Consider the following 16611-nt stretch of genomic DNA (forward strand, 5'->3'; position numbering starts at 1 on the left):
CTGCTCTCAGAGGAGGGGATCTGACCTTGGATCCTTCCTTCCTCCCTGCCTCTGAGGAAACCTCCAGTTGGTTCCTCTCCAACTTCAGAAAGGGCAAGAGGGGAAGGAGTCTGGCAGAAGGCATGCCAAGAGAGGCTGTGGTTCTGAAGATCCACACATCCACGCTGTCCAGACACACCACCCTCAAGCCAGATGAAAAATTATGCTGTTTCCTTTTTCTTCTTCTTCTTTTCCATTTCATTGTCTGACAATTTCATAAAGTGGCACTATAAATTTCAAATTGCTGCAATAATTCACTCATTTGCGATGGCACTTCGGATAAACGCAAGAGGACCATACCATTTTTCAAAGCAGTTGTTCCCAAACTTTTAACTTTTAATTCATTTAGCGTGGTGGTCACTGCTGCACATTACACTTTCCCTGAAGATCAAGAGCAACTTTCTCAAGAAGGTTAACATGAAAAACTACTCCAAGACGTTCATATGAATATGCAGTGTTGGGGTCAATTTGCCTACCCACCATCCCACCTGGGACATTCCGTGTGACTGAAAGCACTAGAAGCACTGTTATAAAAACACACACACACAAACAAGTCAATTCAGCTATCAGGCTGTATTGTGACTGTGGCAGTAAATGCATGTGTTAACCTGGCAGAGAGCCAGGACAGACGGCACATGAGTGAGACACAGACATGGTCAGAATCCAATCCTAAATGTATTTACTCAAAATTATGTTTACTCGTTACAATGTCACTGTAATCATGATCTTCAGTTACCCCATAACTTTTCAGGAAAGAGAAGATGCTATCCCTGGACCTCCCTGCCCCACCCAAACACCAACCCATCCAGTATTCAATAGCTGTGATTATCTTTGCAGAGAAGCCATTTGTTGTTTGCCCTAGCAGCAGCTGCTCTCGAGGTAGCTGCTGCCAGAGCAAATCACAAATGGGCTCTTTACAAAGACAGCACCGGCTGGGGAATTTATGGGGAGTGGGGAACAGCCAAGAACTGGGAAACAGCCAAGAAGATGTCTTCTCCTTCTCCCTTCCTGACAGAGCATGGGACAGGTGAAGGTAAACACTTTCAGGCTTTGATTCTCTGTATGTTGGAGTAATCCTCATTGAATTCAATAGGATTTATTTCTAAGTAAACATATATAGGATCGGGCAGTAAGCCTCTCCTGCAAGTAGCAAGAGAGAAGGAGGAGTCATAGGAAGCTGCCTTAGTCAGACCACTGGTCCATCTATTCAGTATTGTCAACATTGACTAGCACCAGCCTTATCTGGAGATGCCAAGGATTGAACTTGGGATCTTCTGCATGCAAACCAGATGCTCTACCATGGAGCTACGGCCTGTCTCCTTTTGAGCTACAGCTCCTCCCCTTCTGTAGCAGTAAAGATGGGGGCAAAAGAAACATGGATCAAGGGGGAGGCAGAAAGAGGCACACAAGAGAAACCTTCTGCCACAGTCCATTGATCAGGTAAGTGGAGTGGGTGAAGGACAAAGAAGGGTTGTGTTAATTTATCGACCAAAAACATGCTATAAGCCCCTAATATTTAGTTGTAAAAGAGGCTAGTAAAAGGGGAGGGGAGGGGAGGGGAGGGGAGGGGAGAGACCATAGCCCGTTTTAGTTCCCTATAATGAAGACTCAAAGAAACAGTCAACTTTAATAACCTTCTATATTGTCTATGGTCATCAAAAAAGCGGTAACAAAATTGGGTTGAACAGTTTGTCTATGTGTTGAATGCCTACAACATAAGGTACTTTCAAACTGATGACTGCTAGCACTGCCAATCAAAACGTACTGTGCAGTGATTCTGTCTTTTCCTCCTTAACAGATTTTTTTTCTGGTTAAGGTATGCTGGATGGTACATTGGAAAAACACAGGACGGTTACGAATTGAATGGGACAGGGAGATTACACACACAAAAAACTCAGCTGGAAACACCCATACTTGGAATTGCAACCATCAAGTTAGTTCCCCCACCCCACAATTGTTTGGTACAGTATACTAAACATTCATACTTCAATACAATCCACCTTTTTAAAAACAACAACAACAACGCGATTTGTAGCTGGAAATTGTGCTTTAAAGAAGAATATCTCACAACTCACCTATCAGTATCTTTATCTTCAGGTAGCATAGGAGGAAGAGGCAGGGGTGGCAGCGTAGAAGTTATTAGTGCAACACTGCGATCCTTTTCCTTGGGTGCCGCACTTGGTGGGTGGGGCTTGCTTTTCTCTTTCACTGTGACAGGTTGTGTTTGTGGCTTTACAGGAGTAGATTTACTCTCCTTCACCACGGCAACTTTTTGCTTAGCAGCTTTCTCTACAATCAAATTATTTTCCCCTTTAGTTTCCTGAACAGGAACTTTTGTCTTTGTCTTATCATTTTTCAAGGCTGAACCACCTGAAGGGGAAGGTGTATGTTCAGTTTTTAACTTCTTGAGTTCCTTCACATTATTTGCTTGCGATACAGTCACCCCGGTCTCAGTGCTTCCCTTAGTAGGTGTAGAGGTGTTTGAAGCTTTTGCGTTGGCTTTGGCTGCCTCCGCTGCTCTAGCTTTTTTGTTCTTGTTCAACTCTGCAGCCAGGCTACTTTTTAGAGTCAGGGTACTAGGAGAAATACTCGACTGCCGACTTCTGGATCTTGACAATCTGTGCCTACTGCGAGATCTTGAGTGCCTTGATGAGTAAGGGCTTCTGCTTCTGGATTTTGCTGATCTTCTGCTTAGAAGAGTAAAGATTTAGTCAGTGCCTATTTTTACACTCAGCTGTCTTGGTCTTTATTGAACAGCTTTTATAGTCACCCCTTTAGCATGTTTACAGGATAACTGGCTTCTTTGCCAAAGGCCTTAACAGCAAGAGATCAGTCAGTAACCTAAAACCTCTGTTAAACACGACTTTTGTTTCTTTAAAAGACCCCAAAGAAAACAGTTTTCAATCTGTAAAGGCAATTATTATTTTGTAAACCTGACTGAAGTTTAATCAATACCACAGTGGGGCCAAGATTTCACCCAACAAATTGAAATGTGTTCTAGGAGGACTTTTAGTACTGAGAGATTTGACTTTCACTAGACAGCTATGTATGGTCATTTGTATACTACTATCTATGTCACAAAAACTAAACATACTTGAAAACTTTGGAATAATCATTAAAACATGCAAGGCCTCCTTAGCTTTATTTATGTATTTATTACATTGGTATCCCATCCATTAGCTGACGCGCTAATGGATGGTATAAAAGACAAAGACAAAGCTGAAAACCATAAAATAAAATAACATAGTAAAACATAATGTGTAAGTTCAAAACAGAACAAAACTAAAGTAATAACCAAAATAAAAGCCTGTCTCATTAAATAATAGCAACTGCAAATATTTCAATAACAAACCTAGAACACAAACCTCAGTGTACATTAAAAAAAAAAAATTTTTTTTTTAAAAAACATAGTTTTAATGTTTTACCATGTCTTTATGGTTGTTTTCTGTATTTTTGTAAACCACCATAGTTGGTTCCAAAATAGCAGTATAGAAATGCAATAAATAAATAATATAAATATATTAGAATAAGTTATGACCCCAAGCATGAAGTATCAAACACACTGAGTTAAAGGCTGCTTTTCTATATGAAGAAAATCACTGCAAAACTCTACCTATAGTCAAACACAAACGTGTTTGTATATTATGGGAAATGTGGGAAGCGGGGCTAGTCCTAGAAGGCATTACCATATGCCATATTTTAAAATAATGTCGTGTTTATAGAATATAGAAGAGCACCTTTTATCAGCTTAGGTTGATATACCAACTACGCCCTTATCTGGACAGAGATAGCCTAGCTATAGTTATCCATGCTCTGATACCCTCTAGTTTGGATTACTGCAATGCGTTATATGTGGGGCTGCCTTTGAAAACGGTCCGGAAGCTTCAGCTGGTACAAAACAGGGCAGCCCGTTTACTAACAGGGACTGGCCGGCAAGATCACATTACGCCAGTCCTTTTACAACTTCATTGGCTGCCAGTCCAGGTTCGGGCCCAATTCAAAGTGCTGGTATTGACATTCAAAGCCCTAAACGGTTTGGGGCCAGGTTATTTGAAGGAACGCCTCCTCCCATATGTACCTGCCCGGACCTTAAGATCATCTACAAGGGCCCTTCTTCGTGAGCCCCTGCCAAAGGAAGTGAGGCAGGTGGCTACTAGGAGGAGGGCTTTCTCCGCTGTGGCACCCCGGTTGTGGAATGAGCTCCCCAGAGAGGTCCGCCTGGCACCTACACTGTACTCCTTTCGTTGCCAGCTGAAGACCTTTTTATTCTCTCAGTATTTTAACACTTAATTTTAACTTAAATTTAAATTTTACTGTTCTAACTCTGTATTTTAATCTTATATCAATTTTTCTGTGTGGTTTTATCCTGGTTGTGCTTTTTATACTGTATTTTTGTATTTGTGCTTTTAACCTGTTGGTTGTTTTATTATGGTTTTAATTTTTGTGAACCGCCCAGAAAGCTTCAGCTATTGGGCGGTATAAAAATGTAATAATTAAATAAATAAATTAATAGAAAAAGTTATGTAAATCAGCATGCTCTCCTACTTGGCATAAAAGCTCAACATCAATACATTTTAATGGGCTCAAACAGGAAGCCAGGTTCAAATTAATATCTTCTTAGCTGTTTAAATCACTGCGTTAAATCAACACACTACAGCTTAACTGTTCAGTTTCAAAGTATAGTTATCTTTTAATACCACATTGTGAGAATTCAGCCTTCTATATTTTGGACCCAGAGAAAATTGGAAAAAAGGAGGCTAAGGGGAGACATGATAAAGGTGTACAAAATTATGCAAGTATGGAGAATGTGGATAGGGAGACATTTTTCTCCTTCTCTCAAAATACTAGAAACCGGGGTCATCCCATGAAGCTGATTGGTGGGAAATCCAGGACAAATAAAAGGAAGTACTTCTTCACACAGCGCATAGTTAAATTATGGAACTCACTACCACAGGATGTAGTGACGGCCACCAATTTGGATGGCTTTAAAAGGGGGGTGGATAAATTCCTGGAGGTGAAGGCTATCAGTGGCTGCTAGCCCTGATGGTTGTGTGCCATCTCCAGTATTTGAGGCAGTAAGCCTGTGTGCACCAGTTGCTGGGGGACATGGTTGGGAGGATACTGTTGCACCATGTCCTGCTTGTTCATCCCTGGCTGATGGCTGGTTGGCCACTGTGTGAATGGAGGTGGACCCTTGGTCTGATCCAGTATGGCAATTCTTATGTTCTTAAAATTCAACGTAGCACCTTTCTCCCTTCACTAGTCCCTACTCCCACCCCAGAAAAGGCTATCCCAGAAGTCAGGGGCCCTGCTCAATGGGGTGCACTGTGACTTGGGGGATTAAGGAGAAAGGGAACCCACCCACCCCGGCTAATTTATTTTTATTTTAAAATATTTCTAGACTGACTTTCAGGGCAGGAGTCCTGTCAAGGCAGCTTACAACAATAAAATCCAATATAGCAAAAATTGATACAATGATTTAAACAATGATAAATAATAAACAAAGACCATCTATAAAACATCTGGCCTAGACTAAAATCTACAACACAATTGCAACTACTAACCAAAACAGTCCAATAAAACATAGTAAGGTGAAGACCAGAGAAAACCAGGTGAAGTTTCCAGGCCATTTGCCCTATGTATATAGCACATTATAGTAGTCCAACTTGGATGTCACAAGAACATGAATAACTGAGGCAAGGTCTGTCCTCTCCAGTTAGAGCCACAGGTGGTGTGTCAGCCTAAGCTGGTAAAACATACTCCGGATACCACAGCTACCTGAGTTTCCCCAGCTAATACAGAGTCAAGGAAGACTTCCAGACTACCTTATAGGGGGAGTGCAATCCCATCTAAAACCTCTACCTGGTCTGGATTAAGTCTCAGTTTGTTCAACCTCCTCTACCCCAAATCAGCTTCCAAACACTGGTTCAAGAGTTAACAGCATCCCTGGGATGTGTAGATGGAAACCAGAGATAGAGGTGAGTATCATCCACATACTGATGACACTTCAGCCCAAATCTCCAGCTGACTTCCCCCACCACTTTCATGTACATGTTAAAAACATGGAGGACAGAATGGAGCCTCATCGCACCCCACAAGATAATGGCCACAGGTGAAAAAGAAGCCCTCCATCACCACCTTCTGAGACCACTCCTCCAGGAGGGACTAGAACCATTTTAACAGTGTACCTCCTAATCCAAACCAAGATAAACAATCCAGGGGGATACCATGATCAGTGGTAGTGAATGCCACTGAAAGATCCAGTAGAACCAACAAGGTTGTATTCCCACCATCCATTCCCCAGTGTAAGTCATCAACCATGGCAATCAAGGATGTTTCTGTCCCATAACCAGCTCTGAAACCTGATTTGAATGGATCTAATTAATCAGTATCATCCAACAGTGCTTGGAGATGAAAGGCTACCACCTGCTCCAGCACCTCATCCAAGAATGGCACATTTGACACTGGGAGGTAATTAACGAAAACCATAGAATCTAAATTTGGTTTCTTCAACAAGAGACTCACCACTGCTTCCTTCAAACCTGCAGGAACCTCACTGTCCATCAAGGAGGCATTGGGTATTTTGAAGGTCCAGATACCCAGCCCAGCTCTAACAGACTTCACAAGTCTTCCTTACCAGCACCATTTTTACTCCCGGAAACCAAGTCACAACTTAGTTCCAGGTTAAACCTATGCCCTTGAGGAAATGTTACAAGTGTCTCAGGCCAATGCTACTGTAGAAACACTATCAGTTTAGATTCCCTATAGCTCTTTCACATACATGCTCTAAAGGCAGGATCCTCTCTACACGTTCAACTACAAAACGCTACACAATATTAAAAATGGGAATATGCTAATTAGTATCTAAGCAGAGAAGAAGCAGGTAACTGAGTCAAGAGAGAAGCAAAATTATCTAGATTACCAAAAAACAAATTGAAAGTGACCTATCATATTAAATGTTTATAGTATTTTAAGTTAATTTCATGAATTACATCTTAATAAAAGTCACAGTAGGCTTTATACATATACATCTATTAGAGACTTGAATGAGAACCTATTACTCCAACCAGAGTTACTACTAAGGATTTCTCTTACAAAGTACAGTAAGCTCCATTTGAACATCACACTAAACCATGTTTTAGAGCAGGTGTGGATAACTTCCAGAGGCCATTTTCACACCCTGGATCCCACCCTCCGACCGGCTGCTGCAGTCTGCCAGGTCACCCAAAAATGTCTTGTGTGTGTGTTTTAAAAAAAACACTATTATTTTTCAGGAAGAAAGAGTCCTAGTCACAACATTAATGTCTAAAGTTGCTGCAACACCACTACATTGAAACACTATGAAGTTTACATTGAATCTGTATAGTACGTTACAAGTCAGAATGAAAATTTCACCAGAATATGTATCTTAAGAAGTGATCATTTCCGTGCCAGCAAGTTTTTAACAAATCCTCTGACATCAAAAGAATAAAGACAATATTTGATAACCATATTTCATTTTTAGATGTCATTTTAGAGAGTAAATGCCAGATAGCTATACCTGAACATCTTGTCTTAAACATTTTATTCATCATTTTAAAAGAAAATATTAAGCCAGCTGTTAAATTTTTCAAGAAAAAAAGCACACACAAAAAAGGTCCTTGGAAATAATGTGGGAGGGATACTTTCCCACAGAGTTTTGCCAGTTTTCTTCTGGACCTTCACATCTCTAATGTGATTCAATGCAATGCAAAGGGTTGCTGATGGAAAGAAAAATCAGTATCCTCTTCCACCAAGAGCAGAAGTGCTTTCAGTTAGCACATGGGGCTCTTTGGATCCAGACCACAAAGACAAAAAAATAATAATAGATTCCAATATACTTTTAAATACACCTCTACTTAAGATTAGATAAGTATTTTGTTAAGAATTACTTAACAGTGGTATCAAGTGAATTAGAAACCATTATAAGACTTAATCAAAAGTGCTATAGTCAGCTTTATCATTACAAGGGCAAGCAGCATTTGTGACACAGAGCATCTTTCACCAAGTGGAATCACTCATGGACAGAAATGACCAGGCTATAGTTATCCATTCTCTAGTTAACTCCAGATGCAACTACTGCAATGCATTTTGCATAGGGCTTTGAAGGCTACTTTGAAACTTCTGTTAGGCAAAACCCTGCTCCTAGACTACTCACTAGGACAGGACATTGGGAACATATCTTGACAGTTCCCCAACAGTATAATTGGCTGCTGGTCCAGTTCTGAGCATGATTCAAAGTTCAATGTTAGGTGAGTGCTGACTGCAGTTAACTGTTTTCTCAACTGCAGCACCCTGCCTTTAGAAAACTCACTTGGCACCCTCCTTTCTGTCTTTCTGACACCAGAGAAAACTCTTTTTTTTAAATCTCCCTAGGCCATTTTAATCTCTCACTGAATATGGTATTATTCGGCTGCTGTGCTCACTATACTGCTATTTGGTTTTGTAATTTTAAATGTTAGCTACCTTAAAAGCACTTGCACGGACATTTTAAATTTAAATTAAACCAATTCATTTTTTTGGAATAATTTATGGAAGATGCAATACAATTATGCGGTCACACTGCTTATGATTTACCTTAAATCTAAACTCCTTTTCCACACACAGTATTGCAATCAAGTACATTATGGTATAGTTTAATGTCGTACCACCTGAATATTTCACACCTGAATAGCTTGAAGTGTATCAAAACAATTTTTCAGCATGGAAAAAGATCAGGCATATAAATTCCCAACATACTTAACACAATTTTAAATTTGTATCCTACACATCTTAAATAGCTCAAGGGGAATTCCAATTTATTTCCTTTTCCCATTAAGGTTTCTAAATTTCAAATTATGAACCTAGCACACATGTGAAGTCAAAACATATCAGGCAACTGAATTTGAATGACTACTGTCGCGCAAAAAAAAAAACAACCCACAAAAACTATTATAACCCTGAAGTTAGCTTCTTGAAACTTTTGGTACATCTACATGCACATATAAGCTTCAATCCAAAGACTGCACAACTGAAAGCCACATGAAGGGCTTTTCTGCCCCTTCCCACTCACTGCAGCACCAGCACCACAAAAACTTCTCTTGAAGGATCAAGGGATCCTGAAGAAAGGCTACGATCATGCAAGCTGCTTCTGCCATTATCTCCCCCTCAATTCTTCCTTCTCACTGCAGCCCCAAGTACCCCAGTCCAAGCTTTCCCTTTTATTACGAGATCAAAATTAAGATTCCAAGAAAGCACACATCCTGAAGTTTCTTAGGCTGAACATTTTTCTTAAAAATAAAAACGCATTTTCAGACAAATTGAGTGAAGCCATCTACCAGAAATACAATTACAATATGAATTGTCTGTAGTCAGCTTTAGTTTTACATCTCCATATGAATAACTCCACTATCACTGAAATTATGGCATTTAAGAGGTACTGTGCCTTTTTGGCTCTGCAATGCCCCTCCAACTAGAGGAAAATCCTAGAGGATTCATATTTGGAGGGATGGTGCTTGGCCAAAGAAAGAAGGAGAAAAGATAATTTCAAGGGTCAAAAGAGTTTAGAGTAATTCTCCAGAAAAGCTGCTTATGCTTTTCAACTCACAACACTGCAACAACAAATACAGGAGTATCTTGTGGTGTTTTTACTTGGTTCGAAGAGATACATCATCTTAAATTTGCCCTTCTTAGAGCAAGATAGTTGTGAATCACACTGACCAGGATAGTATGATTATAGCCACATCATATAAGATAGAGACCTATCATCAGGACAGGAATGTACTAGAAGCCACCAGGTCAAAGCAAACCACTTTCACAATCTCAATGTGCTTATGTCACAAAGTCTTATGTAAATATATGCCAATCATGCCAAGGCCAGAGATGTCTTAAGAGCTACATTCCTCATAGAAAAAAAATCTGAACCATAACCTATGTTAAGGAATAGTGTAACAAGCAATCAGCCACCTCTTCAGCAAAACTTACCTAACACACACACAAACCAAAAAACTACAACTGTTCCTAATCAACATTCCAACAACACAAAAACATAGTTTATCTCCTCAGTCAAGAATTGTCAAGTTTACAATTAATTACCAAAAAGTTATATCACCAAATCAAGTACTACAAACAAGAACATTGTTTCATTTTTGAGACTTTTCCATTACTTTCCCCAAGTATTTTGGATAGAGTTTCCCCCCTATTTTTACCGAGTTCAACTTCCAATGCATTTCTATTAAAATCAATATGCAAAAACAAGATTATTGAATTTTAACCCAAAAAGAAATTCGAATGTTTCTTCCTTTCATAAGGTGATGAAAAAACTTTACCAAGGACAAATTCAATTCGATTTGACAAGTGAAATAATTTGTAGCATTGCAAAGTTCAGGGATGGCCAGAAGGTAGTATGCTGAACACCTGCTTGTGCCTAATATTTGCTAGGGGGTAGATCCAGACTAAGTCATACTTAGATTGGAGCCATTGAAATCAATAGGACAAGAGTTAGTCATGACTAACATAAGTTTCATTGGCTTGGATCCAATGTCACTTGAACAGAAGTCAGCTCACATAGGACTTCTCCATCCTCTCCTCCCCATTCACCCCGCAGCCCCAAATCTGACAACCATCTAGAGCAGATTGTAGGGAATGCTGAACATCTTGCAGACACTTCAGTTCGGAAGGAAGAACGTGCACTCAAAATCACTTAACACATATTAATATCTGCTAAGAGATCTTTAATATGCACCCCTTCTTTGTAAATTTAAACACACAATTGGACTATGAGAATTCCAGTAAAATAAGAATAGCTCATGCAAGACTGAAGTCAGGCATACCCTGACAGAGTTCATTTGAGCAATAGTTGCAAAGGATGAACCATTTACCAGTGCAGATTTATATGTTTTTGGAGAAGTGTACGTGCTTTTAATTGCCAATTTCTATGGTATAATCTCACCTAATGGAAGGAAGAGGGCAGGGTTTAAAGGGCAAAGAGGGATCTGCAACAAAAAGGCTTGGAAGTTGCCATCCATAGTTGCCTGACAGGTCCTATTTAATCATGTGGTTCAGGATTCAGCTGAGGCTCAAATATTACAGTATTGGCTGCAGTTCTTGCTGCATTCCTCCCACCCACAATGTAAAAATACTTTACTTTGTATGTGTAGCAAGGATCGTCCCACCCATTAGTTGGGTAGCTGCAGTTATATCTGTCATTCAGTGGACTAGGAAACATGTGACAAGAATCAAAAGAATGCATGATGCTCCAAAAATGATACATGCTTGCTACCCAACTATTATACCCTACTATCTTTCCCCGAAGAATTACAAGAATAGGCAAAAGATAACTTACATTCTCTTGTGTTGATCACGATTGAGGATTAAACACCATTTACAAATATATGATGAAACCACTCAAATACAAGAACAAGATATCAGATTAAGAAAGAATAAAGTACAAAGCAATGACCAGAACTGTGATCAATGTTAAACGCATAAGTTTTCAAAACTGACTTGAAAGAGGAATTGATATTCATAGCAAAGTGTTAAGACTGAGGGTGAACAGAGATTAATATCAAGGGGCTGAGCATTTCCACCAGTCTCATCCCACCATCCTGGAGCTCGATAAAGCCTGCTGCCTGAAGACAGTGCCTGAAGAAGGGAGAGACTGAGTAATTTCAAAACTGAGTGTATGTGAGGCTTGGAGGAGGACTGGCAATCGTGAATTACTCAGGTGAAAGATATAGAAGGGACTGAGATAGGAGACCAGAGTGAGAGCTGAGAGGGAGGCTGCCAACCAACATTTTATGTTTAATTGTGGAGAACCCTACAGAGATCTGTCTGTCCTTGTAGACAGAATATATTTTATTTCTTGGTTAAGGTTTCATTTTCTCTCCTTAGTGCTAAACTGTTTGATTAGGTAAGTTTATTTGTATTGTGTTGTATTGAAACTATGGCTGTCTGTAATTGTTTCTATTCTGTTCTTGCATTGTTATATATTCCTGTTTATTTGATGTGAGCTGCTCAAGAGCAAAATATTGTGGAAAGCAGAACGCAAAGAGATCTTGTCAATTTGAAAAAGTCCACAATTCTCACAGGGATTTCACAATACTTTCACTACATGTCAGTTACACTAATCCAAGCAGAGAGACTTTTACTACCCAATTTTAGGGCATACACTCAATAAGCAAAAGCCAAACAAACAAATGCAAAGGAAGACCTGTTCAGAAAGAAACCCTCAGTCTAACTATGGCAGTTTGCATGTGGGGCATGAGTGTGCCAATTCCACTAGATTAAAGGAAAGCCAAATGTATCACAGATTCAACAAATCCGGAAAAGATTTTAAACTGAAGATCACTAATACAACTGCTGTACGACTATGATTCAAGGAACAAAAAGGAAAATGGAGAGGAAAAGAGAACGTAAATATGGGTCTGCACTGGAACCCAGCTACTTATTAAAACCACATCTTAAGAAGAGACTTGCCAGCCTCTTCTTTTTAAGGAGCGCAGCTGAAGAGCCCTTCCCTTTAGAAAGGCCTCACAGATAAAGGCCTCACAAGCATGCCCTCCTCACCCCCGGAATTACCTGACGGCAGGACTGTAGGGGCTGCGAGAGCGGCGCCAGCTGCTGTAAGGGCTGGGCGAGACATCCCCGCCGCGCTCGAACGAACTGTGCCGGCTGTAGCTGGGTGAGCGGCGGCGGTAAGGGCTGAGAGACGAACGGGGGCTGGGAGACTTGCGGTTCCGCTGGCTCTGAGAGGCCCTATGGCCGGGCGGGCTGTCATCCCGGCAGGGGCTGGGGGACGACCGTTGCCGCCGGTAAGCCCTGGGCTCGGCCTTCTCCTCCCGGTAGGCCTTGGGCGGCTCCTTGTACGCCGAGGGGGGCTCTTTGCCCGCTTTCGTCCGGCTCCGGTGGGCTTTACTTTCCCGGTCCTTCCTGCTGCTGCTAGGCGAGGCAGCTGAGCCCTTCCTGCGGCCGTCGCTGCCGCCGCCGCTGCTGCTCCGAGGACCCTCTCGGTCCTGGCCGCCGCTGTGGTTGTGGCGGCTGCGGGACTTGGAGGAGGAAGAGGAAGCCTCGGCTCCCCCCCTGGCAGCCGCGGCCGCCCCCTCCTGCTGAGGCGGTGCCTTGTCCTTGTCCTCCCCCCGCCGCCGGTGCTCCCGGTGCCGCTCCCGGGAGCGGCGCCCGCTGCTGCTGCGGTGCTCCCTGCGCGGCCGCCGACTGCTACGATCCGCCTCGGCGCGGCTCGGGCGCTGTTGGCTCCCGCCGCCGCCGCCGCCGCCGGAGGAGGCCGGGCTCCCCCCGCCGCTCCCCGCCCCCGCCGTCCCGCCGCCCAGCGGCCCCTCCGACTGGGAGCTTACGTCGTCGTACTCCTCGGCCGCCGCCTCCAGCAGCGGCCCCAGGCCCGCCCCGCTCCCGCGCCGCTCCGAGGCCGCGAGGCCCGCCCCGGAGCCACCGCCGCCAGCACCCCCTAACCTGCCGCGCCGCCGCTTGTGCCGGGACCCCGAGCGCCGCTTGCCCCGCGGCCGCTTCCGCTCCCCCCCTTCCCCACAGCAGGAGGAGGCGGCGCCGCCGGTGGCCGCCAGGAACAGCAGGGACTGCGGCGGCAGCGGCGGCTGCAGGAGCGAGGGCTGCAGCAGCGGGAACAGCAGCGAAGGGGCCGGCGGGCCCGCCACGGGCGAGGGCGGCAGTGGGGGCGGCTGCTGCGCCGCCGCGGCGTAGCGCTTCCGCCGCCGGTGATGCAACCGCTTCTTCTCCGCCGCCGGCGATTCGGAGCCGCCCCAGCCCCGGACGCCGCTCCCGCCTCCGGACGTCGCCGCCTCCGAGGTGCTCGGCATCGGGATCGCTCCGCGAAACAAGGATCCGTCAAGGCGCCCACAAGGAGCGGGCGAAGGAAGCGCCAGCCGCCATTGGGTGGGGAGGCCCCCTCGCCCGGCTCCGATCCGGAGGGCAAATCCCGAACGCCGGCCTGCTCTTCACATGGGAGGGAAACGCTGCTAGGGAGGGAGTCGATCGCCGCTTCTCCGCTCGCGCTTCCGCGGGCTCCTAAAACCACCGGCGGCAGCGGCGGCCTCCACTCCGCCTGGCGCAAACTCGCCCCATTTCCAGGCTGGGCCCCGAGCGCGGCCTGCGCGCCTCCGCTCCACTGGGCGCTTCTGCCACGAACGTCTCCTCCGCCTGCCCCCCTCGACGCTCCGTCTCCCGCCGGCGCTCCTTCGCACCACGGCTCGTCGGCTCACTCGGGGCCCGAGGCGGGAGAGAAGAAGAGCGGCCGCCAAACGGTCTCGGCCGCCCGCTCTGTGCGCTTCTCTCGCTCCCACTCGCACACAGAAAGAGACAGAAGGGAGACGGCCGGCGCAGCTACCTCCACTGCGCGTGCGCGTCCGCGCTGAAGTAAGAAGAAACGAGCCTATCTCCAAGCTGGAGAGTTCCTTCTCCAAGCGAAGCCCACAAGAGCTCGCGAGACTTCCTTGCGCTCCCCGCTCCCTCCCCTCAATACCGGAACGTTCGATAGGCGACTTCCGAACGTCTCCTCATAGGGACGGTCTCGATGGTTCTGTCACAACTCTTCCGGGTCCTGATTTCTCTTGGTGGAAACCTCCATATGCGGGGCGAGAGCGGTACAATCACGTAGGAATGAGCGAATATTCAAATGAAGTACATTGGCTTAGGCTTCGAACGGGGGAGATTTTGCTGGCAGAATTCGCAACTCTATTTTTCCCCCTGTCAGGACTCCTGTGCTTGTAAATACCTCGTGAGAAGCAGAAAATCAACATACGGAGTGATGGGGTGATTCACCTGTTGAATGTCTGGTGTTCAGATTTTAACATAAAAAGCACAGGAGTATAACATAAAAACCCTCTTCTGGTAAAGCACGTTGAAAGCATCAGGCCCGGATGCCCCTAGCAGCTAAAAACTACAAGGGGGTGAATATATAGCCCTCTCGAGGAATTATAGCAGTAGGAGAAAGCTCCAATTAAGGAATTTCTGTCTGTTAGGTAACATTTGAAACATATCTAAGGTTTTCTAGTTGCAACGCTATGTCAAAATATATCCCCAACGGAGTCTTGGTGGGCTCTTGCAGGTTTTGTACAAAATCTTTACCAGTTCTCACAGATTGCTATGAAACAGGCTTGTCATCTGAAGAAGTATTCAGAAGTCCTCTCTTTCGCTTTCTGGACAAGTATACACAAATTTTAGCTGTTCCTACTAATGGTCAAGTACAATTTTTCTTTTCTGTCGCTCTAGCAAATCAATAGCATAGTGAACCAAGACCTGTCTTAAGAAATTACACTTTTATTTTAGCACTATAACTCCGTCTTTAGTCTATAAAACATATTTCAAGACTGTTGTTTTAAAAAGTAATTGCTCCGCAGAGCTCCATCGAGAGTTTCCTCCCTTGGACCTATTCTACCAAAATACAAAGTTGAAACAGCATTATTACATTGTCATGCTCACTGCCCAATCTTCTAAGTGGCTGGGAATTCCAGGGGTACAAGTGTTTTACTCAGGGTTGGTTTCTTTAGGATCATGTCACTGGAGACATATGCAGTTTGAGATAGAAGGTTTATTTACGCATTTATACAGGCTGAACATACAATGGGTTTCTACAGCTTTAGCGGCCGAACAGGTGTTTCAAAATCTTTGCTCCCCAATCAGATTTCAAGGGGGCACTCAGACCAATAAAAGAAGAAAAAGGAGCAGAAGACAATCGGCACCCAAAACAAGTGAAGCCAAATTAGGAGACAGATCAGAGATTAATCTGTCCCAATTAGGTGTGTCCCTGCTGGTATTGGGAAAATCTCAGCACATCAACAGATCATAATATTTTTGTCAGAGATGAAAATCAGCACAAGGCTTCCTTCTTACCTCCCCAGTGCTCACTGAGTGGAAACACTGAGTGTGTTCTTTTAGGGTCACACCAAATAATATTGTACAGAAGGCAGATGCTTCCCCCAGGATACCATTGGTCTATTCTTATCTCAGAATAATGTTGACTCTGCCTCTAATTTCAAATAATATCAGTTTCAACTGCAGCATACAAGTGCCTGTATGGGAGTAGCATTAGGATGTAATACACCTTCCCTTTGGAATGAGCTCATGACCCACATATTTTATAACTTGCTGAGCAGAACTTAGGCAATGCACAATCTGGCCTATTTGATACATAAATTACACCTTTTATTTCATCATTTCCATCAGGTTGGATTATCATGAACAGATGCGGAAAAAGAAGGAAAACCCCGTGAGGGAGTGAAAAACAACCCAAAGGCGGGGGCGGAACCAAGGATATCTTCTGCAAAATATTATTTGTAAAAAAAATTAATGAAAGTGCACAGTGGGTAGGTGGAGAGCGGACAGAGAATAAAAATAGCAGAACTAGGTGTGCTTACGTCAGAGAAAAATTGTCCACTCAGCAATTTGGTAAATGATTGTAATACAGTTTCAACACTGCGGTCTTTTGAAACAAGAAATATAAAACATCGAAGCAAATATGTCATGGAACTCCCAACGTTGAATAAATTCATACAATTAACATTTCACACTTCCATCTAACAGTAAAGAATCCCTTTATTTTTAATC

At 43.8% G+C, this 16611-nt stretch overlaps 1 protein-coding gene across 1 annotated transcript in view; it reads right to left on the bottom strand.

The window, feature by feature from the left end:
* CDK13 (cyclin dependent kinase 13) overlaps positions 1–14403 on the bottom strand; it is a 50662-nt gene extending 36259 nt beyond the window's left edge. The window contains exons 1-2 of the mRNA XM_063129476.1: positions 12616–14403; positions 2115–2726 (exon numbers count right to left, since the gene is read on the bottom strand). Of these exons, the coding sequence (XP_062985546.1) occupies positions 2115–2726; positions 12616–13865 (1862 nt within the window). The 5' untranslated portion in view covers positions 13866–14403. The remainder of the gene's footprint in view (positions 1–2114; positions 2727–12615) is intronic.
* Between the last annotated feature and the right edge of the window lie 2208 nt (positions 14404–16611).

Source organism: Elgaria multicarinata, chromosome 1 (assembly GCF_023053635.1).
Source record: "Elgaria multicarinata webbii isolate HBS135686 ecotype San Diego chromosome 1, rElgMul1.1.pri, whole genome shotgun sequence".
Lineage (NCBI taxonomy): Eukaryota > Metazoa > Chordata > Lepidosauria > Squamata > Anguidae > Elgaria > Elgaria multicarinata.